Raw genomic sequence first — 24,684 nt, 5'->3', positions numbered from 1 at the left:
TTAAAAGATGATTCTCAAAATTTTATATATGATGTCTTTTATGTTCCTGAACTTCACCAAAACTTATTAAGTATGAGACAATTATCAGAAAAGGATTATAAAATATGCATTGCTCAGGGATATTGCACCATAATAGATGGAAAAGGGAAATTGATAGCAAAAGTAAAGATGTCTCAAAATCGATTATTTCCTTTGAAAATTCAACATAAACTTCTTTCTTGCTTTAATTATGAGATTTTGGATGTAATTGGTTGTGGCATATGCGTTTTGGGCACTTTCATTTTTTTGGGTTAAATTATTTAGCAAGAAAGAAGTTTGTTTTTGAGTTACCTAATATTATGAAGCCTAATCATGTTTGTGAGACTTGCTTAATTGGCAAGAAGCATAGAGAACCTTTTCCTATAGGAAAGTCATGGAGAGCCACAAAATAGTTAGAATTTGTTCATTCAGATTTGTGCACAGTTGAAGTTCCATCACTTGGAGGTAATAAGTATTTTATTACTTTTATTGATGATTTGAGTCAGAAAACTTGGGTTTATCTTCTACATCAAAAGTCAGAAGCATGTGATATTTTCAAGCAATTTAAGTTATTTGTTGAAAAATAAAGTAGACATGAAATCAAAATCTTAAGAACTGATAAAGGTACAGAATATATTGTTTGTGATGATTTTTTTTAAAGAAGCATGATATTCAACGTCAAATGATAGCTAGATACACTCCACAATAAAATGGGATGGCTGAAAAAAAAATGAAACTATTATGAACATGGTAAGATGTATGTTGAAATCAAAAAATCTGCCTAAGCATTTTTGGGCAGAAGTTGTATCTTGTGCTATTTATGTCTTAAATAGGTGTCCAACAAGAAGTGTTCAAGATAAGACACCTGAGGAAGCTTGGAGTGGAAGAAAGACAACTGTCAAACATTTCAAGATCTTTGGTTGTTTGGCATATGCACATATACCAGATAAGTTGAGGAAGAAACTTGATGATAAAGGTGAGAAATGTATCTTTATTGGCTATAAGAATACATCAAAGGCTTATAAGCTATATAATCCTGAAACTAAGAAAGTTATTATAAGTTGTGATGTGGTTTTTTATGAACATGGTAGTTGGAATTGGTCTATTGAAAAAGAAAAGTAAATTATTATTCTTAATATTCCCAATAACTTTTTGGATGAGCATCATACTCAAGATAATTTTCAAGTTTCTATACAATCTGAAGCACCAACTAGGAGATCACAACGCGAGCGCCGATTACCAGCTCACTTGTAAGATTACATATTAAGTAATGATAATGACCTGTTTGATGAGAAAATTATTCAGTTTGCTCTTTTTGCAGATTGTGATCCTATATCTTTTGAGGATGCTGCAAAAACAAAAAAACTCATTGGTTAAAGGCAATGGATGAGGAAATTTAGGCCATTGAAACTAATGGTACTTGAGAATTGACTGAATTACCTCTAAGAAAAGAACCAGTTGAAGCAAAATGGGTGTACAAGACAAAGTATAAGTCAAATGGTGAAATTGACCGTTTTAAAGCAAGGTTAATTGCAAAAAGTTATAAGCAAAATGCAAGTATTGATTGCTTTGAGGTTTTTGCTCCTGTAAGTAGACTTGATACAGTTCGCATGCTTATTTCACTTACTGCTCAAAATAATTGGAAACTATATCAAATGGATGTGAAATCTGCTTTTCTGAATGACTTCTTGGAAGAAGAAATATACGTTGAACAACCTTCAGGATATGTGAAGAAAGGGGAAGAGAATAAAGTTTATAGGTTAAAGAAAACTTTATATGGTATAAAACAAGCATCGAGAGCATGGTATAGTTGTATTAATTCTTACTTTCTTGAAAATGGTTTTTTAAGATGTCCTTATGAACATGCTTTGTATGTTAAACATACTAAATCTGGTGATACACTCATAGTTTCTTTATGTTGATGACCTGATCGTCTTCATCGGAAATAACTTAAAGTTAATCACAGAATTCATGGAGGCTTTGGTTAGTAAATTTGAAATGATAGATATAGTCTTAATGAGTTATTTCCTAGGACTTGAAGTTATTCAGATGGATGATGGGATCTTTGTCTCACAAAAGAAATATGCTTATGATATTTTGAAAAGGTTTAGAATGGAGTGCTCAAAACCGGTTCCTACTTCCGTGACTGAAAAGATAAAGTTGTCCAAAGATGAAACTAGTAAGAGTATGAATATTACAGCTTATAAAAGCTTGATTGGGATTTAAAGATATTTGGTTGCTATGAGGCTAGACATTTCGTTTGGAGTTGGGGTACTTAGCAGGTTTATGGAGAAACCAAAAGAGTCACATTGGGTTGCAACAAAGCGAATTCTCAGATATGTCAAAGGTACAATTAATGGGAGAATCTTGTATTTTATTAATAAAATTGTGAAACTTGTTGGATTTACAGATAGTGATTGGGTCGGAGATGTTGAGACTAGAAAGAGTTCATCAAAATATGCTTTTCATCTAGGTTCAGCTATATTTTCTTGGTCTTCTAAAAAACAGTAAGTGGTAGCACTTTCAACAACAGAAGTAGAATATATAACAACAACAAATTGTGCTACGCAAGTAATTTGGCTAAGAAAAATTTTAGATTTTCTTCAACACAAACAAGATGGCCCTACGATAATTTTCTGTGATAACAAGTCAACAATTGCATTATCTAAGAATCCAGTCTTTCATGGTCACAGCAAGCATATAGATATCAAGTATCATAAAATCAGAGAATGGGTTAAAGAAAAATAAATCAACATTGAGTATTGCCCTAGTGAATGTCAAGTTGTAGACATCTTTACAAAATCAATGAAGATAGAGACTTTTCTCAAGTTGAAGAAGGCAATTGGGATCACTAACATTTGCAACTTGGTTTAAGGGAGACTATGTTGTATTATTTAAATCAAGTCAAAATTAAGATAGAATATGTCCGTATTTAATGGATAGACTTTGAATCAAGTCGAAATCTATATGCATAATTTAAGGATCCATGGTATGATTTTATGATCAGATTAGTTTCTCCTACTGCTATATAAAGGCATGTATAGCCTATGCTTGTAATTGTGTTTTAGATTTATTAGCAATAAGAAAAAAAAAATGATTTCCAATTTTTGTCTCTTCCCCATCTAAGTTGCTGCTATCGAGTGTTCTCTTTTATGTCTTCTTCATCTAAACGCTATCAGGCGCGCAGGCGATGTTGCGCGTGGCGGGAAGATGCTGCGACATGGGCAGCTGTGGCTGTCGCACGCATGGGGAGAGAGGATGTCAACAATGGTAAAAATCAAAACTTATTAGGTTTTGATTTCCCTCCTACGTTTGTTTGATTGGGGGTAATGTAATCAAACTTGTAATGTAATAAACTTTGTAATGTAATGAAATTATGTTTGATAATGCAATGTATGTAATATTTGATAAGGATAATTACATTCTTTTGTTTAGTGTTTATTATATTTTTTTATAAGGAATGTAATTCGTATTATTATAAAATGATAAAAATATCCTGCGACTTCAACCGGAGGTGACGAACGGTGGCAGCGGCCATTGCACCTTTGCCGAAGGCGGCGGTCGACTACGATGGCTAATGGCCGATGGCAGTGGCTGACGCTGCCCTGTGGAGATGGCCTGTGGCGGCGGCGACGATGGCGGAAGCGTCGTCGATGGCCAGCAGCAGTGGCCAGAGGGCGGCGATGGTTGCCGGCGAGCTACGGCGGTTGCCGACGAGCTACGACGGTTGACGACGAGCGGTGGCGGGGGACGGGAGGCGGGTGGCAACGACAACGGAAGTGATGTCGGTGATCAGTTGATGCCGAAAATAGACTAGGGGTATATTTGACATTTAAATTTTAGTTAAACGGTGACCTTGTAATGTAATTAGATTATATGGTGTTGGCCTTGTAATCTTGATTATAAAATTTTATTATCTTTTGTAATATAAATTACATTACATTACAACTTTAAAACAGTATCAAACAAAGTAATTAATATTATAATTAATCTTGATTACATTACAAAGCGGATTATCTCCTTCCAAATGTAGCCTTAGGGTTTTAGTTCCAAACAACCCCTCCTTTTAATAGGTATTCTAAATAAAATTTTTATATGCTCTCCTTTTATTTCCATAAAACATCCAAATAATCATATTAAATTTTAAAAAGAAATCCTAGAAAATTCTATAAATCTACTTCTCTATTATTTATCATTTATTATGTTATTATTTTTCCTAAATAATTTAATTATATCTAATTTTAAACATTTTAATCCTTTTACAAATACCAATATGTGAGAAGATAAAGATGATATAGAACTCATATTTTAAATTATGGTACACAAGAAATAGTTAAACAAAAAATGAAGTGAATATTATTGTAGATGGTTCGTTAAAAAATGGAGTTATAGAAGTAGTTAGAAAAAGAGATAAAATTATATCCTTTAAAATAATAGTGACAAAGGAAACTATAAACATAATCAGCATATATGCATTGTAAGTAGAATTAGATGAAGATACCAAATTAAAATTTTGGGACGACCTAAATGAAATATTACAAAATATTTTGTCAAATGAAATGATTTTAATAGGAGGTTATCTAAATGGACATGTCAGAGTGAAAAATTAAAAATATGAGAGGGTGCATGTGGTTATGAGTTTGGAACAAGAAATGAAGGAAAAACTATATTGGATTTTGCGAGCATATAACTTTATATGAGCTAATACATTTTTTTTTTAGAAAAGAAAACACTCAGTCACTTTCAAAAGTGAGAATAATAAATCATAAATTGACTTTCTTATGGTTAGAATAAAGGATAGAAAGATTTATAAAGATTGTTAAGTTATCTCTAGAGAAAAATTAACTATCCAACATAGGTTAGTAGTGTTGATATACGTTTCAAATATAGTATCAATATAAAGAAAATATATACGACTCCTAGAATTAAATTGTGTTAGTTAAAAAATGAGAAACAAAATATATTTACGAAGAAGGTCAGAGTACAAGCATTAGGTGAAATATACGATTGACTCTAATATGACATGAGATAAGATGATATCGAAGTTAAAAATAATAGCTAAAAGTGCACTTGATGAATCAAAGAGATATGCATCACTAAGTAAGGAATCTCAGTGGTAGAATGAGAAAGTATAAGAGAAAGACAATTTATAAAGAATTATATATTTGTAAGGACGAAAAAAAACTTAAGAAAATGTACAATAACCAATAAAGAGGCTAAAAAAATAGTAAATGAAGAAAAAATATAAAACTTTTAAATAATTATATCAAAAATTGGATAAAAAAAATAAAAGATATTTATATAGTAGTTAAAATAAGAGAAAAGAAAATAAAAATTCTTATCCAAATAAAATATATTAAAGATGATTGCAATACATTATTAGTAAACATGATTGCAATATATTATTAGTAAACGATGGAAAAATAAAAAAACGGTACAAGAGATATTTTTATTAAGTTTTTAATGAAAATTTAAATGATCAATTTAATTTAAATATGTCAAATGAATATATATATTTAAATTTTTATCTTAAAAATCAAACTTTAGAAGTAGAATAAACTTTAAATAAGATGCACAATGAAAAAATTGTTGGATCAAATGATATTCTATAGAGGTATATAAATATCTAGGAAGATAAGATATTAAATTACTTATAAAATTATTTAACATGATATTAAAAATAAAAAAATGTCAAGAGTAAATAACTCTAATTCATGTAGGTAATTAATATAGTAAATTAGGCCTTTGAAATTTAACTAGTCCGCCCAGCTAATCGGGCCAATGGGTAACCAATCCATTAACCCAACTACGGATCCAGCTTGTGGGCAAACCTACGATCGACCAAATCAGCGTCAAGTATGCCCCCAGCCAAACATGTACAACTTATTTGGCTCAGTTCAATTGAATTAAAAATACAATTTTGTTGAAAGAAACAGAAGAACTCCAGCACCCAAACAAGAATATCAAGCATCATTGCTAATGCAACAAATTACATGAGCACCTTTCTTCATTTTGGGCGAAACCCCACTGAATGTTAAATCTGCATGTATCGCAACCCGGCATCATTGTAGCTGCTGAACAGACAAACAGCAATCTATGGCTGATACAGTGGATTCTGTGCTTATCAGGGAAATTGCCGCCGGTTGTAGGTATCTTCATGAACAAAAACAGGAGTGACATGGGCTGGGAACTGAGGATTCCCCATTGCGATACCTTGGTTTTGTTGAGTGTCGCAAATTTGAGCATTTTGTGAAGATAGGGCAACGTAGTAGACTATCCCGAGAGCGATACTTGCAAGGGATAACACTGCCCCTCCGGCGAATACTCCAGGCTTGACGACATAGCAGTAGCCAAAATACATCATTTCTTGGCTCCTCTGATCGTTTAAGGCAGCGCCAGTCAGCAGTAAAAGGAAGGCTAATATAAAAGAGACCCTGCATTACTCGGACATGTTTAAAGAGGGGAATTCAGGTCTACAGAGAACAGATCACTTATTAAAGGAAAAACGGGGGAAAAAAAACAGAAGAGAACAAACATGCAATCTCAATCACTTAACTGATAGTAAAATGATCAAGGCAAGTTGACTAGAGGAAAAAAAACATAGGAGATAAACAAGGAAAAATAGTGACGAGCAACTAATCAGGTAGGATAATTAGCTAGGCAGCAAATGCCACAAGCAACAAACCAGAAGATCATGGTATACAGACAATAGGACTCGACAAGGAGGGGAAAAAAATCTAAATCTTTCAAAATAGATGCTCACCAAGAAGCAATGAAGGATATCAACCCTATTGTCCAATTGGTGTTTGGTGGGCCAGAGTGCTTCTTGCAACAGATACATCCTGCAACAATGTTTATTGTTACCTGAGCCATAACAAGAGCCAATGATGATACTAAACCTAGTACTAGTGCAGGGCTCTTAGGGTATATGCATAGTCCATCTTCTGTTTGAACATCAGAAGCCTGTAAAATTGTGGATGAGCTGAATAAGCATACACTTGGATTAAAAAAAACACTGTTGATATTGTTATCATGCAGACAAATTAACTTTACAAAAAAGAGTCATCTTCAGGATATTTTAGAACCTCACATAAATGTAATAACAAAAACATCAAAGAATGTCTTTCATGAACAATCTAGTGAATAGAGAGTCATCTTCAAGAAGCACTTTTAAAAAGTGCAAAAACAATTAATGAAAAATAATGAAGAAATACATCCATTGTAGTTTGATTAGAGTTAAATAACATGACACTATCTGCAAGTCCTAAATTTAAATATGTTGGCCTTGTGCATCATGATGTGACCAAAAGTCTGGCAGGTATCCGGATCTCAACCTAAAAGTATGAGGTAGCTCAAAAGTGCCACATCCTTACCGAAAGATTGACAGATAGATAAGAAAATCAAAATCATCTAACAAGTTACCAAACTGAAGGAATAGGTTGTCACCCAAAGTTCAATCTACTGAGCCATAAATCAAGGCCAACCAAAATATACATAAAGAAGATGAAGAATCTGGTCACAACTTATGAGCTTCTTTACTGTTTAGTGATGTTGTATCTGACCAATATTAATGTTTCAACATCTGCTATTTAATTTGTTTCTGCTCAGCTGTAGCCAGCCTCTAAGCCCCTATCGCCACTTTCGGTCTTTGAGTCCCCGTCGCCACCTCCGACCTCCGAGCCCCTGCCGCCATCTCTGGGCTACCTGAACCACAGTCGACCTCCAAACCTCTGAGCCCCTATCGCCACTTTCGGTCTTTGAGTCCCCGTCGCCACCTCCGACCTCCGAGCCCCTGCCGCCATCTCTGGGCTACCTGAACCACAGTCGACCTCCAAGCCCCCATTGCCGCCTTCGACCTCTAAGCCCTCGCCGCTGCCTCTGTTGCCCAAGCCATAGCCGACCTCCTCTCCTATCTCAACGGCTCCGACAATAAATCTCACTACTACCACACGCCCCATGCTGTGCTCCGCCCCCGTCGACCAAACTCTCCAGTCGGCCTCGCCAACCCAACCCTCTAGTCGAGCCCGCCAACCTAGCCCTCTAGTCGGCCCAGCCGACCTAGCCCTCCGCATTGCCTCGCCGATTGAACGAGTAGCTCATCTCTAAGCCCCCGCCACCGCCTTTGTTGCCTGAGCCGCAGCCGATCTCCTCTTTATCTCATCGCCTCCAACGACAAATCTCGCTATTGTCGCGCGCCCCGTGCTATGTTCCGCCTCCTTCGACTCAACTCTCCAATCATCCCCGCCAACCCAACTCTTCACTCTACCCCGCCAATTGAACGCGTAGCTCATCTTTGAGCGGCTTCGCCGTTTGGACACTCTGACTCACCTACACTTTGACCCGACGCCTCTTCCAAGCCTAAATATGCTCAATAACACGTGGACTTGCATGACACGTGGAACAATATGATTGTTGGGGATACAATCAAAGTTCCATTTGGAAATGTAAAAGATCATGAATTTAAAAGGATGTAAGATATCTCCATTGACAAAAGACCTTCTGGGTGAGCCAAAAAATAAAGCCATGAGAGTTTAGGCTCAAGTAGACATATCTTGTCATTATAGAGATATGTGTATTCCTTTTGGACACAACAAAAGGAATCAAAGTTATGGTTTAGACCAGATGTCATGTAGGATGACCTTAAATGAAGTTGCGGGAGGCACGGAGCAGGTCAGAGTGACCGGATGCTCGCGGGGAGATTCGAAACAAGTCAAGAGTGACCGGAAGCTCACGGGGAGGTTCGGACCATGAGAGTAATGGTGGTCCTTCATTTGAGGGGAAGATTGTTGGGGATACTATCAAAGTCCCACATTAGAAAGATATGGAAAAGATCGTGGATTAAAAAGATGTAAGATATCTCCCATGACATGAGGCCTTTTGGATAGCACCCAAAAATATAGCCATGAGAGCTTAGGCCCAAGTGAACAATATCATGTCATTGTGGAGATATGCGAAATGTGAATATCTTTTGGACACAACAATGGTTGACGTAGGTGATCCCATGAGATCTACCACAGTACTAAATATTGGTGATGTGACCCTCTGATACGGAGATGGAACACCCTCTATACCGAGATATAACATCCTGTCAAAAGCACATCATCCCCTCTAATAGCCGTAGATGCGACATCTCACCCATTTGTGTTATAAAAGGTGTCCACTCTCGCGGACGAAGGTACACACACACATTACTCTACTACACTATTCATTATCTCCTCCATCGGAGACTGACTTGAGTATCGGAGTGGATGAGGCGAGGCACCTCCAGCTCCATTCTAACCTCTCCATCGCTCTTCTACTCCTCGCAGGCTCTCCAGGAGATTTAGCCCTTCTGGTAGTGCTCGGTGACTCCCTTCTATACACGCACAGGCATCTCCGGTCGCCCCACCTTCCTCCTGGCTCTCCGGTGATGAGGATAGCTCACTTTTCTTCGGAGACCCCGTGACTTGGACAATATCAAACATAGCCCACCCTCTCCTTCTTCCTGGTCATGATGACTCCGTCAACCTCCACAACAGCTCTCCGATGGCTCACCTGTCGAAGGTCTTAGAGCAAAAACATAATTAAATTTGCACCAACAAAAAAGAACATATAACCACTGCTATATATCAATATTACTTTAATATTTTGGACCTGAAAATAACTCATCAGTTTTTACAATTAAAAAAAAAAAAAAGTTAGCATGCAGGCCAAAAAATGATTTCCCATATCCTACAGAGTGGCATGCAGGCCAAAACATGGTTAAGTTTCCCACATCCCTCAAAGCATTCAACATTCAAAAGATAAATTGACTCATCACATTCACCTTATCCTTCAACCACAAAATCATATAAGCATGTGGCCTCACGAAGTGGTCAATATTGAATGATAGTAAGTTTGCTATCATATTGCTTGGTTAATCTCCTGATCCTGCAAGTGTTCAGACATAGAGTGGTTTATAAAATCAGTATTGTCTCATTCATCCTTCATCTTTCAAAAGTATTCATCACTTATCACTCTCGAAATACAGTAGTTCCCGACTAACAAGCTCTTAACATCTTTCATGAAACCTGGATGCTTAATGCACCATGAAACATTGTCATCTGAGCCTCAGTCATAAAATATAAAATTTGATGGAAGGTTCTCTCTGCCTGGACAGTATCTGAGTTGTTTGAGTAACTATTTTCAGAAATAAGTTTCAATCATCCTTTATCTTTCAAAAGCATCAAAATCAAACTTCTCTTTACTACATTAGTTCCAAAAAAACTTGAAGGCACCTGGGTTGATTACCTTAACAGCTTTCAGGAAACCTAGATGTTTCATGTCAAGACTCTTCACTTTCAATCAGGACTTAACACTCAGTCTTAGCTTTTGAAGTTTGAACTGTAAAGTCCACATGGACGATTTTGTTCAATAAAGGTACTATAGTTCGGCCTAACCTCGGGCCTGTAATCAGGTCAATGAGCCGGTGACCCAGGTTGCCGGGCTGAACCGTAACCGGCCCAATCGTCGGGCCGAACCGTAACCGGCTCGGCAAGCTGGTTACAGTTCTAGGATCCCAAAACCGATGGACCGTTGGTTCTAATTTTTTTTTTAGTCATTCGGTGGTTCCTTGGCTACCGGTTATCCAACGGTTCCTACCCATTGAGGGGGATGAGAATGATTTTTTTGGATTTTTTTTGAACGGTTAAGATCATTTAACCGTTTTTTATCAATAACTATGATTTAGTATTCGTTACTATCCAAACTCTATAAATAGAGAGTTAATTTCATCATTTTCAAACACATCTTTTCTATTCTTATTCTCAATTTCGCATTCTCTATACATTTTCGACTCCAAATCTCCTTTTTTACACACTTTCGTTTCCAACTTTCAACTACAATAGAAGGAGACTGTGGAGGTTTATCATTTCGATCTCGAAGAGGAAAGGAAATAGTTAATCCACACTAGAACCCCAACATTCAATCCACCGATAATGAGACCAAGTACCTTCCGATTTCGACATCCGAAACACAAGGAAGTATCGATGCAAGTACTTCTAAGTTTCGAGAAATTCCTCTAAAATCTTTTAATTTCACTAAACATTTTGAGAAGGTCACTCTTTCGTCTGGAGAATTGTATGCAAAATGTAAACATTGCAATGTTTCATACAAATTCCAATCCAGTGGCGGTAATGGGTCGTTGAAACGACACGTAGAAATGAAGCATCTGACGGAATATAGACTCGACCATTTTTAAACACAATTATCTAGATTTTTCTCAACTAACAGTAGTACTGATTCCGATTTATTTTTATATTCTGATAATAAATTAAGAGAAATATTAGCTAAATTTATTTCCGTAGAACATCTTTATTTTAGTTTGGAATCTAAATGCACATTGGAAGATTTTTTTTAAAAAATCTCTTAATCCATGTGCTAAACGTATTCCTAGGACTACACTTACTCGCACAAATATAAAATTAGTGAAACAAGGAAAAAAATTAAATCGATAAATTTAATAAAGTAAATAATAAAATTTCTTTATTTTCCGATATTTGAAGCCATCATTGGCAAACACATTTATATATGAGTGTGACTTGTTATTGGATCGATAACTCTTAGAACCTCTAAAAAAGATTGTTAGTTTATAGAGTTTTTGATGAATCACATACTGCGGTGAGAGGGGTGAATCACGTGGTTTTCAAATGTTTGTCTTTAAAAAAACAAGAGTATGCATCGGAAAAAGAATAGGCAAAAACGAAAAAGACACGAACACACGAATTTTACTTGGGAGCCTTTGGCGACTCCTACTCCAAGACTCAAGTTAAGTAGACTTATCGATGGGTAATTCACTAAAAGCCTCTTCCGGAACCTCGGGAAGAGAGGATTGAGTACAAAAGAATCGAAGAAGTGTAACAAACTACACTTTCCGTTTACAGAAATTAAGAAAAGAAATTATGTTATGTTACCAAACACTTTCGTAGATGGTCTGCTTGAGTTCGGTGTTTGGACAAGTTCTCGGCAGTAGTTAGGCATAGTAGAGTCGTAGCAGGATAGCAGTACAGTAGGAAGCTGAGCAGTCAGAAAGCCAAACCGGGCACATAGGAGCTTGTATTGAAGTTGACACTTGAAGTTTGGTCAAGATACCCTTATAAAGGGTGTGGAAAGCGCCTTCTATAGCCTTGAAGGCGCCTCCAACCTGCGAAGTTTGATCCTGAGCTTCTTGCTCCTTGTCTACAACAAAGCCTGAAGTTTATCATGCGGAAGGAGCCTTCCACAGCACCAAAAGCACCTTCCGTAAACAGTACGACGGCGCCTTCCAATACTTAAAGGTGCCTCGGGTACTGTTCACCCGAGGCCTTTTTGCTCCTTTTGCCCTGCAAAAAGTGTTATCCAATAACTGCAAGACAAATGTTAGCACAGTAATAATAAGGAGTAGTAATTAGACCCTGTCTTCTTGAGACCAGGATCTAGTCAGAGTCTCAATTTAAGTTTCCGAAATGAATTTAAGTTGGATCGACGCCTATTGTCCCTTCAAACGGGGGCGCATCCTCATTTAATCACTCTCTTCCCGTGCCTTACCTCTACTTACCAGGTGTAGAGTTACATTCGGAATCACACATCCGGACTTCGGGAATCAAATATCTCGACCTATCGGAATCGCAATCCGGTCTTCTCCAATTGGGAATCGCACATCCCGACCTATCAGAATTACACATCTAGTCTTCTCTAATTGGGAATCGCACATCCTGACCCTTGCCAAAATCCCATATCTGGACTTCAATCGGGAATCAAACATCTCGACTTGCTGGAATCACACATCCGTCTTCAACCAATCAGGAATCGAACATCCTGACTGGAGTTAGTCAACGCACACTCGGTAACAAGGTTAGATCACAACATGTCTAACTTTAACCTATTTGTCATTCATCAAAACTCAGATTTGACCATTGGTACTGACTGCACCAACAATCTCCCCCTTTTTGATGCAATGATAACTTGAATTAAAGTTAAAACAATAATGCAAAAAGAATAGCAATAAAAATTAAGCAAGTTCTATTTTATTCTATCGAGCATTTTAGGGTTAAGGTTTTTAAATTTTTAGTTTTTCTTACTAAACCCTTACCCTCCCCCTTTGATATCCATCAAAAATATACAAGTATACCAAGGAATTGCAACACACGAGTATAAACGTTTCAAAATAAGCATAAAAACTTATAGGTCTATTGTAGGGAGGAGGTTAAGAGTTTAAAACAATTTCCACTAAACTTTGAAAATTTTTTAAAATTTATAATAGGTTTTGAAAGCTGACAAAAGTTATAAGTAATAGTTCCGAAAAATTCGAAAGATTTTCAGAAAATATTTTAACCAAGAATTTAGAAAAATTTGCAAAGTATGTTGAATAAGAACTTAGAAATATTTTAAATCAGAGTTTTTAACTTAGAAATATTTTCAAAATGCTTTAAGCCATTTAGAATATTTTCAAAATTTTTAAATCAGAGAAATATTTTCAAAAACTTTAATCAAAGAGAAATATTTTCAAAAACTTTAAACAAGAATATTCTACGTTATTTTGAAAAAAAAAATTAAGTAAAAATTTCCAAAACTATTTTTAAAAATAGAATCTTAGGAGGCGTCAAAATATATTTTTGAAATTATTCTCCAAATATCCTCCCCTAAACCTGATATATTTAAGAAAAATAATTTTTTAGAAATTGTCACCGTTTATTACTAACTGACTATCAGACGATAACAATGTTCACTTGGTTAGCCAAGTTAAGTAAATGTATCCAGTTAATATTTGACTAAGATGAATTACTTAACCTATCACTGTAATTTTGATATTTCTCGCCCAGACTTGTGTTGATGCAACTAATATAAGCATCTTAAGTCCAGACAATTTGCCTATGCATCTCACGCTGTTCCAAGTTCGTACATACACAATCAAAATAGACCTATTGTGTTTGTGAGATGCTCAATTCCTAGATCTATGGGAATATGCTTTCTATAGATTTGATCTGGACTAAGGCTAAAATCAATTTTGAAATTCTAAGGAAATGAGATTTTTTTAGAAAATATAAGTAAGAAAAATTTCCTTAGAATTTGTAAACCATCTGAAAAAAATTATTTTGAAAATAGCAGTTCTAATCTAAAAATAAATTTCCCAAATTAACCAAATAAAAGTGACAAAGAGTAACTAACTGTATGGATCAAGTCAACAAGATATATAATGTATAAGTGTCCTAAAAACACTCAAGTCTGATCATCGCCAGCGGGTGGAGGTCGGGGCTGCTCAGGCACTCGTAATGTTCGAAGGATCGACTGCATCTGTATATCTAGCTGCCGAAATCCAGTGGTCATCTCCTCTAGGAGAGAAGTGAAACTCTCCAAGACTGACTGTAGAATCTACACGGAAGACTCCTCAAGTCGAGCAAATCAGTCCTCGAAGGAAAGTGAAGTCGAGGGCTGGGTCAAGAGCTAGGTCGGAGAAGGTCCAAAGAGCTCCATAAATGTCGACAACTCCTCCCCCCAGTCGGAATGATGGGTGGAAAATCGTTCTCGGCCTCGCCTAACGCGTCTGGCTACGGTCCCACTCTCTAAGCTAGCCCCCCCAAGCAGTGATGTCGTGCACTAATGCAAGCTGACGCTAACCAATCTCGCCATATGCGCTAAGGGAAGTTGACGAACCCTGGTCATATCTATCCCTATGGTCGAAAATATGTACATAAAAATGTGACAATAGGGCATATGAACCTGTCGTCTAGTGACGAGACTGGATGCATGGATGACATTCTGAAACATGTGTAATGCAATGTCGATGTCTAGACGCTGGCATAGTGCATACATGAAGAATAAGTGGGACGGTCGCATCATTGGAACATCGCGAGATGTGATCGGCAAAATACAAGTGGTCAAGACTCGATACAGGACATAGTCCTAAACCCTAAGAGAGAGTGACCTAAAGTCAGTCACAGTAAGTAGTCTCTCCTCCCTAAAAAAGTATATGTGGATAGTATCTAATGTAATATGGAAGTAAGGTTCACCAAATGACAAATCCCTATTAGGATAACACAAAAAAGAACATACAAACCTCCTAAGTCCAAAGCTATCATACAATAGAGTGGGGGAGAAACTAAAGTCCTTCCTACCAACTCTAGTGGAGTATGTCAAGTCATCAACTTTAACTAGACTGTTATAAAACTGTGCACACAAGTCTAGGTTTACTAAATGACTAACTGGTAATAATCAATGACCTCTACAATAGGGGCACAATATCAGGTGAAAAAGGACCTACTCAAAAACCTAGATTTAAGTGCAATATATGTATGTTGTAGAAAATCTAGCCTAAGTCGCTCAGTGGGAAATCTAGCATCGATAGATGGGGCATTACTTGAACTAGGAATAACATTTCGACGTTTCCTAAAGTATTTTATACAAGAAAATATATATATATATATATTGCCAAAATAACTAAACAGATTGAGTTAGTGTACCGAGGAGGCATTGTTGGAGTTCTGGAGAGAAAAGGAGAAGAACGTGGTGAAAAGAGGGGTAGAAGGCACCTTTGTTGTGAACGAATTCGCGAACAGAGCAAGGCTCTGTTCGCTATAAAGAACGGGTTGAAGGCGCCTTCAACCTAATAGAAGGTGCCTTTCGGTCTATGGAGGGCGCCTTCAACCAACTGAAGGCGCCTTCAGTTGGTTAGGGCGGGATTTTTCTCGTCCTTTCGAGAGCGCCTCCGATTGTATTGGAGACGCATTTGGTGGAGGTAATAGAATTTTTTTATTTGTTATGAGTTTAATGTTTAATTAATTTGGATTTAGTTTTAATTTTAACTTAATTTGAATTTAGTTTGAATTTAATTTGAGTTTAATTTTGAATTTAATTTAAGTTTAATTTTGAATTGAATTTGAGTTTAATTTGAATCCTTAGTCATCTCACCTGATCTATATTTTCAATCAGGAAATTCTATAATTTTATGAGATAAGATAAGTTGAATTTCAGAGTTGGGTTTAATTTGTGTTAGATTCAAGTTTAATTTTGGGTTTAATAAATAGATATTCTTTGGATAAACTTCTAAGTTGTGGTGAGTCATCTGAACATCATTAAAGTAATCACGCTTTCAAAATTTTTTAAATAGTTTTATCCACTGAACTTAATAAAAAACTCTGGTCTAACCAGTTAGAATTAGTAAGAGGTAGCTTTAGTTAGTTCTACTAAGCCAAATGCACCAGGTCGAAACCATATCTTCCTAGGCATGCATAGGCAGAGCTTCCCTAACCTACTATCATCCAAAACTTCACCAATACTGTTTATCAAGTTAAACTTTTGTCCTTATTTAATCAATCCTGATTACCCAGCCGAGTAAATTATTATTTTTTTTGAGGTGTCAACAAATTTGGAGTCTCCCCTGAATTATTAGACTTTGGGTTTAGATTTTAGGTTTTTATCGATTTGTTTTATAGTTATAGTAAAGTTGGTTATAGTTTGAGTTTACACTGATGTTGTTCTTGTTTAGTTTAGGTTTAATTGATTTTAGATTTGAATTTATTTTTAGAGTTTTAATTTTTAAGGGTGGTTTATTTGATTTATTTGGATTTATATAGTGAATTTATCTTTTGGTACATAGTATTGATTGTGTCCTATTTGTGTGGTTAGGCACGCTTTCGGAACTTAAGCTTTAGTTAATTTTGAATTTTGAGTTATCGTTAAAAATGATTTGTATTTTATGTTGGGTTTGTATTCAAGTCCGGATTTGTTATACACCGCTCTTTGGGAACCAAGCATCATATTTAGGTACTTGGTTCCCGAGGTAAACTTTTCCAACTGCCCTTTGAGCTCGTTGACTTGACTTTTCAGGACAAAGTTTTCTTTCTTAAGTTTTGCAATTTGAGTTGAATCTTTGTCTTGAACTTGGCTAGTCACTGAGTTCATGTTCAGTTATTCCATAAGGATGTTATTTTCCTTTAGGAGATGTTTAGCTTGTTCCTAGGTTATTCAGACAAGCAATTACTTTAAATGAATTTACGCTGATAAAGGAATTTACCTCAGGTCGGTCTGACCCGAATGAAGATTTGTGGCTCGACTCCTATTCAAACTTGTCTTCTTCGTCTGAATTGCCTCCAGTTGCCATCAATGCAAGGTAGCTTGCTTGATTCGGTTCGCTTGCTCCCGATCCTTCCGAAGACTCGTCCCAATTCGCTTTTAGTGCTTTCTTTTACTTTGTCTTCTTGACTTGGTTTTTGTTCAGGCATTTGTGTTTGAAGTACCCCTTCTTGTTGCAGCCATAACATATGGCATTTGCCTTTGATTTGTTAGATGCAGACTTGGACATTTTCTTCATATCGCGTTTAGTGAAGCTTTTCTTACGTCTAGTGAACACCTTACTTACCAGGTTCACTAGTTGCTCTTCTTTGTTTGATTCAGATTCAGATTCAGTTTCAGCTTTAACTCTTTGATGTACCTGCAAGAAAAGCAATTCTTTTCTCAACCTTCGGGCCGTTAGTTTGTTTATGCAACTCTAATTCATAAAATAATTAGTCTAATTTTAATTTAGAGAGGTTCCTTGAAACCTTATAGATATCTATGATCGATATCCACAATGCATTTTGGGGGAACGAGTTAAGAGCGTATCTTATTACGTCCCGATTTTTGATCCGGTGTTCGATTAGGTGAAGGTGAGGATGTCTTTAATTCGAGCGTGGAGCTAATTCGCAGTAATTAAGAAGTAGGTCGTGTTTCGTTCTTTCGAATCGGGAGTTCCTTCATGTAGTTTGATGAGTTTGTCTCATAGCTCTTTTACGTTCTCGTGCAGGCCGACTCGGTTGAGTTCTTCTTTTGTGAGTCCGCATCGGATCATGTACAATGCTTTGGAGTCGATCTGAGCTTTCTTTTTATCTTCCGAACTCCATCTTTCTAGATCGAGTGGTATTTTTGTTGCTTCGTCTACAGGCGCCCAGGGTACCCTTGTCGGATGATGAACCATTACTCAATGTCCATCTTCAAGTAAACTTCATTCTCTTCTTCCAGTACAAAAAGTCATTTCCGTTGAAAAGAGGAGGACGAGCGGTGCTGAATCCCTTAAGTTGGGTCATTTGATTGTTGAAAAAGAAAGCTCGAAGGAGGTACCAAGACTTGGCCTTGGATTAGTAGTGTTTGAGAAAGAAAATGTTGACGACTCGAGTGGTGTTGCACCGATTTTGAGTAAGAACCGAACGAGAAATAGTTATTTGAAAGGGTAAGTTCTATCAATTCAAATAAGATACGAAAAACCAAAAAAATCTAAATAAAACGGTTCCCGGACTTGATTAGTGGTTGCACCAATTCAAAACAGAACCTTGCTTTGATACCACTTATTAGATCGAGACGCACGTGATAGAGGGGGGTGAACCATGTGGTTTTCAAAAGTTTGCCTTTTTCATTTTTAAAAACAAGAGTACACAGCGGAAAAAGAAATAGGCAGAAACGAAAAAGACACAAACACAAGAATTTTACTTAGTTTGGAGCCTTCAGCGACTCTGACTCCAAGGCCCAAGTCCCGCAGACCTATCGATGGATAATTCACTAAAAGTCTCTTCTGGAACCGCCAAAAGAGGGGATTGAGTACAAAAGAATCGGAGAAGTGTAACAGACTACACTTTCCGTTTGCAAAAATTAAGAACAAAAATTATATTATGTTACCAAACACTTTAATAGATAGCCTGCTTGAGTTCAATATTTGGATGACTTCTTGGCAGCAGTCGACGAGCCGAACCGGGCGCGTAAGAGCTCGTATTGAAGTTGATACTTGAAGCTTGGTCGAGATACCCTTATAAAAGGTGTGGAAGGCGCCTTCCATAGCTTTGAACACGCCTCCAACCTGCGAAGTTTGATCCCGAACTTCTTGCTCCTTATCTGCGATAAAGTCTGAAGTTTATCTTGTGGAAGGCACCTTCTATAGCACCGAAGGCGCCTTCCGTGAAGGGTACGAAGGCGCCTTCCAATGTTTGAAGGCGCCTCGGGTACTGTTCACCCAAGGCCTTTTTACTCCATTTGCCCTGCAAAAAGTGTTAGTCTAATAAGACAAATGTTAGCAGAATAATAATGAGAAGTAATTAGACCTTGTCTCCTCGAGACCAGGATCTAATCATGGTCTCAATTTAGATTTCCAAAATGAGCCTAAATTAGACCGACACCTACTGTCCCTTTGAATAGGGGTGCGTCCTCACTTAGTCACTCTCCTCCAGCGACTTACCTCTACTTACCAGGTGCAGAGTTACCTCCGGAATCACACATCTGAACTTCAGGAATCAAACATCCCGACTTACCGGAATCGCACATCCGGTCTTCTCCAATCGGGAATCGCACATCCCGACAGCACATCTGGTCTTCTCCAATTGGGAATCACACATCCTGATCCTTGCCAGAATCCCACATCTGAACTTCAACCTGTCGATAATCGAACATCTTGACTTGCCGGAATCATATATCCGATTTTCAACCAATCAAGACTCGAACATCCTAATTGGGGTTAGTTAACCTGCACACTCGGTAACGTTAGATCGCAACACGTCTAACTTTAACCTATTTGTCATTCACCAAAACTCAGGTTTGACCATTGGTGCTGACTGCACAACAAAACTTCTTACAAACAGCCATCATATAAAGCTCCGAATTCTACGCAATGCATGTTGACAGAATACAAATAAAAAATAGAACAACAAAAGGGGAAGTAGTATGTCATAACAAAGCACAGGTACGGAATTTGCCTCATTGGATAAAAGGGAAAAATACCTTTAACTGCCTCTATTTTCTATCAAGTAGCATTTTGCCCCCATATATTTTAAAAATAATATTTAACCCCCTTTGACCAAAGTCAAATATGAAAAAAAAAATGTAAAAGACAATTGTCTTTATCTTTTTGATATATTTTTTTGATAATCTTAAGATGAAAAAATCAAATTGAATTTATTGATAATTTACGCCCACTTTTGTTTCTTTTATTAATATTTGAACTAATTCTAGATGATTCAAGGCCTAATTGATATTATCAATATGTGCATGATTGTTGATTTACTGACCCCTCGGATGGGTCTAGTGGCTAACGCATGAGGTGTTACTACCATGAGGTCTGGGATTCGAATCTTGGCAAAGCCGAGATAAATGCCTCCCTTATGTGCTAGTCATTATTCCAAAGGCTAGTAGCCGCCCGTGATTTACCTCCTCCGTGTTGGCCCTGGGACGGGTTGGCGGGGGCGCTGAGGGCGAGCGTATTCGCCTTTTACCACCATGATTATTGATTTACTAATTAAAATCAATAAATTGTATGTAATCTTCAATAATATATAAAGATTAATACTTAACTATACGAATAAAATAAAATTAAGTAGTTTAAAATGTATATTTTCGTCGGCTCAGTTGCGTAGTCTTTGAATATAATATATAATAATTATTTTCTTCACTACCCCCAAAATTTAAAATTTTAGATATGTCCTTGTCCACTATTATATAAGCTTTTGCGAAAATAGATGAAGGTATAATTTTCTTTTTTTACATGAAGATAAATTTTCTTCGTCTTCTTCAAGGTCTTTTGCTTTTTCATGCATGGATGCGAGCCTCATATCTCTTCATCACTGACTTGACCATCAAAGAGGGTAACATTGACAATGTCAACCCTTAGCTGACAAGCTTTACTTTGCAGAATACCGAGAGCGGACACACCGACATCCACCACAGATCCGAGCGAGTGACGAAGGACACCATCATTGGATGCTTCTATATTTTTTTTTTGTCGTTTTATGTATTTTTTTTTCATGTGTACACTATCGATCCAACTAATCAATAATTAAAGAGCTGACCCCGAAGACATATGTAATTATTTTCCACATCAATTCAATATATTTTTTCCCTCTTAATATTATCAAAAACATAAGGTCATAATTGTTGTTACAAATTTTTTCACATTTTATTTTGGTAAGGGGGTTAAGTGTTATTTTTAAAATATAGGGGGACAATACTATTTAATAGAAAATAGAAGGGTTAAAAGTATTTTTCCCTTGATATAATCATAAAATACCCTCAAACAAATCGAAAATAAAGGAGGAGACCGTGACAAAGAACACCAGCCTTGTCGATCTTCCCTTCTTTGTCAGCTACCGACCACAGAAAAACAGTCCCATTCCAATCCACTCACAATTCAATCTAAATAGGACCAATCGAGTGAAGAACGGCCATGAGTCATGATAAAAGAGTACAAAAAAAGAGAGTGAATGACACACCAAAACAACAGATTCCGCTCCATATGCAAAGATAGCACTAGATCCAAGCGAGAAGAAACACCGATCAAGCAGAACGACAACAAAAGTATAAAACAAAACAAAACAAAAAATAAAAATCATTAGGAAAAAAGAAGAAGACACAAGTGGGGAAAGAGAGCCGATCTGGCTCGCCGACCTGAGTCCTAGTTGCCTCGGCAGCGAAGGCAAGCGCCGCGGAGAGGAGACCCAGGAAGGCCACGCCGACGCAGACGGCCACTACTTTCCGGTCCATTCGCAACTTCCACCCACCAAAACCCCCGCTTTCTCCCTGGATCTTCTCTGCGCTGCGCTCGGGGAGCGACGGAATGGATCGATAGAAAGGAAAAGCAGATTCTTTTCTTCTCCCCCCTCTCGCTGCTGCTTGTTTGCAAGCGGGAGTCGGCGGTTGTTGGCCAACGAAACGATCGACGAGGCAAAAGTAAAGCGCAACATTGCAACATGGGCGTTGATGGTGATTCCTCAGAGGAAAAAACGTTGACCGCATAACCTTTTTGCCACACTTATCTAGACAGTTGCGTTTCCACTGGAAATAAATCTTGTGATGCGTTTTATAACCCTGTTCATTCTGTTCCACGTATTAATTAATAGATTTTTAAAAATATCAAGAAAAATCAACATGGTCAATTCGAGTCAAATTTAGTGGAATCAAGTCAACTCATCCAAATTTCCGAATTGATCAGAAAATTCGGTCATGTTCGAGTGCTAATCTTGCGACGTTGTGACAATACTCGTACTTCAACTTTTATAGAACAAATTAGATGAGCAATTATAATATTAAAATAAAACTTATTTTGATCGTCGGAGATCAAAATATCAAATATATATTTTTATCGTAATATTATCATTTTTTATCGATTAGAGATTAAAAAAAATAAAAAATGATGTCTCTATTGCAATGGAATAGAATGATGTGACAAAAATGATTCACTCATCCTAAATATTTTTCATCACCGGAAAAATAATAAATCATGCAATGGAATATAACAATATCCACATCAATTTCTCTATTATTATATTTAAAATTTAAGATAAATGATCTATTTTATTAAATTTAGATAATCATTTTTCACTACACACTACATTAAATATCCTAAAATTTTCATCATCCTTAATTTTTTTTATTATTTTGTTCTCTTTTTTTTATTTTTTACTATTATATTTATGGAATGAGTGGAAGAAAAAAGATTGAGTGGAAGGAGAGAGATTAAAAAGAAATATTATTTTATTTTTAGGATAGATGTTTAATTCATTCCCTAATTTTAAAGAATCATTATTCATCAAATCTAAATTTAAGGAATGGATAAGATAACTGATGCAGAGAGTTTTTAGTTATCTTATCTAAAATTTAGAGTAAAATATTTGGATAGAGTAATTAATATGGATGCTTTAATATGTCTTACTTATAATGGGTTTGATCGATATTTTGACGTTCTATTCTGCTTTGACTACCTGGTTCGTCTTCTTTTATTAATATTTTCATATTATTAAAGTAGTCCATAAAAAATTATTATTATTATTAAGTTTTATTAAATATATTTAATATTAATGGATAAATTATTTAAAATAGTCCATAAAAAAATATATTTATTTTTTAAAAAGCGAGACAATATTTACAGCAGATCACACAAATACCTTGTTTCTCATTGTCCAGCTGTCTCCATTACCAACTCTAAGTACAAATTTTTTGGTTGGACAACTCTCCAAATATCCCTCTCCTTAAATGATCCGGTGATAAGAGCCCGAGACCCCCTAACGAGGGGTCAACGCCACGTCGAGGTCAAAGGGCCAGGTGGTCCGTCGAAGAAGGATGAGCTGACCGGACGCATGAGAAGAGGGCAGGCCGATCGGTCTGCCCGTAAACGTCTGATAGTAAAAGACGCCCTGACAGGGGTCGGGGTTCCGACGCTCAATGAAACAGTAAATAATGACCGAACGGAAGACCTAAGAGAAGGCAGGACATAATGGGCGCTCCGGCCGGTCGGCGCAGGGAATTAAAGCCGTCCGGACGACGCTCTTCGCGTCGGCCGTCCGGACGGACGTCCCGACCGGGCGGTGGATGAAGGATAGGAACATCTTTTGACATCCGTCAAGTCCTATGGCTAAGCCATACTCTAAGTCTGACAACAAAGTATTCTGTTGTCCCATCGAAGACGTGATCGGACTGTAGCAGTATGGTGTCAGGTAAGCTTTCTGACAAATACATACCGAGGCATGGGCTGCGGACACGTACATGCCTCGGTAGGCGTGTAGAGGCTCTTTCATCGCTCTATATAAAGAGTCGCAGATTTCGCCGGAGGTACGCATTCTACAAGCTTTGGAGCCCCTTTCTTTACCGCTTGCTTGCCTGACTTGAGCGTCGGAGGGTCGCCGCCGGGAACCCCTTCCCGGCCCGACTTCTGTGCAGGGTCGCCGGAGCTTCGTACGACCAGTCGAAGACCCACATCAGCAACCGGAGAGCGCCACGTGCCCAGCGTCCGTTGAGTCAGCCGTCCGGACAGGATCAATTTGGCGCCGCCTGTGGGAACGCTCCTGCATCCGAACGGGAACAATGGACGAGGCTGGACGACAACACATGGTGACGCTTTCGAACGAGGAACTCGACGCTCTAATCGAGATGAGGGCCGCCAAGCTCGTGGAGCAAAAACAGAAAGCCACAGCCGAGCGGCCGGAGCAACAAGCAACATCAGCGTCTGGTGGCCGAGCGGAAGCACCACCAGCGACAGTACCATTCCATCGGGCTCTCTTCCGCACTCCTGAAGCCGTAGCAACTAATCGAGAACGGGGATCATCTTCGGATGAAATACCAAGACGAGACAACAGAAAAGGGAAAGCCCCCCGAGCGGATGCCTCTCCCGAGCGGATCAATCGCCAATTTTCGGAGGCTATTCTACAAGACCCTCTGCCCAAGCACTACGTGCCTCCGACGATCGGCGAGTACAATGGGACAACCGACCCGGATGATCATCTGGGTAAGTTCGATAACACAGCCACTCTCCATCAATACACAGATGGAGTAAAGTGCCGAGTTTTTCTTACCACTCTCTCGGGATCGGCTCAACGGTGGTTCCGGAGGCTGCCGGACGGATCCATCACAAGCTTCAAGGACTTCCGAACGGCCTTCCTCCATCATTTTGCAAGCAGTCGGCGCTATCAAAAAACGAGCGTGAGCCTGTTCGCCCTCAAGCAAGAGGCCCGTGAATCGCTTCGAGCTTACATCCAGCGGTTCAACCAAGTGGCGATGGACATTCCAACGGCCACCTCGGAAACCATGATGAATGCCTTCACACAAGGCCTAGTGGATGGGGATTTCTTCCGATCGCTCATTCGAAAGCCGCCCCGAGACTATGATCACATGCTACACCGGGCGAACGAATACATCAACGTGGAAGAAGCGCAAGTGGCAAGGAAA

The 24,684-nt window shown here is 37.8% G+C and overlaps 1 protein-coding gene across 2 annotated transcripts; it reads right to left on the bottom strand.

Moving 5' to 3' along the window:
• Nucleotides 1-5,895: 5,895 nt before the first annotated feature.
• LOC122007867 lies at nt 5,896-21,804 on the bottom strand. 2 transcript variants are annotated; one of them, XM_042563398.1, is made up of 4 exons: nt 21,412-21,804; nt 6,918-6,981; nt 6,782-6,860; nt 5,896-6,452 (listed from the first exon to the last, which is right to left on the bottom strand). In XM_042563398.1, the coding sequence occupies exons 1-4, from the start codon at nt 21,757-21,759 to the stop codon at nt 6,143-6,145; spliced, it is 801 nt and encodes a 266-aa protein (XP_042419332.1). In that variant the 5' UTR covers nt 21,760-21,804; the 3' UTR covers nt 5,896-6,142. The 2 variants fall into 2 exon arrangements, with proteins under 2 accessions (XP_042419332.1, XP_042419331.1); XM_042563397.1 differs by having other exon boundaries at nt 6,782-6,981; nt 21,412-21,803.
• Between the last annotated feature and the right edge of the window lie 2,880 nt (nt 21,805-24,684).

The sequence above is a fragment of the Zingiber officinale genome, chromosome 8A, assembly GCF_018446385.1.
Source record: "Zingiber officinale cultivar Zhangliang chromosome 8A, Zo_v1.1, whole genome shotgun sequence".
NCBI lineage: Eukaryota > Viridiplantae > Streptophyta > Magnoliopsida > Zingiberales > Zingiberaceae > Zingiber > Zingiber officinale.
Note: the sequence above shows the minus strand (reverse complement) of the source record. Positions and strands in the feature narration are given on the sequence as shown.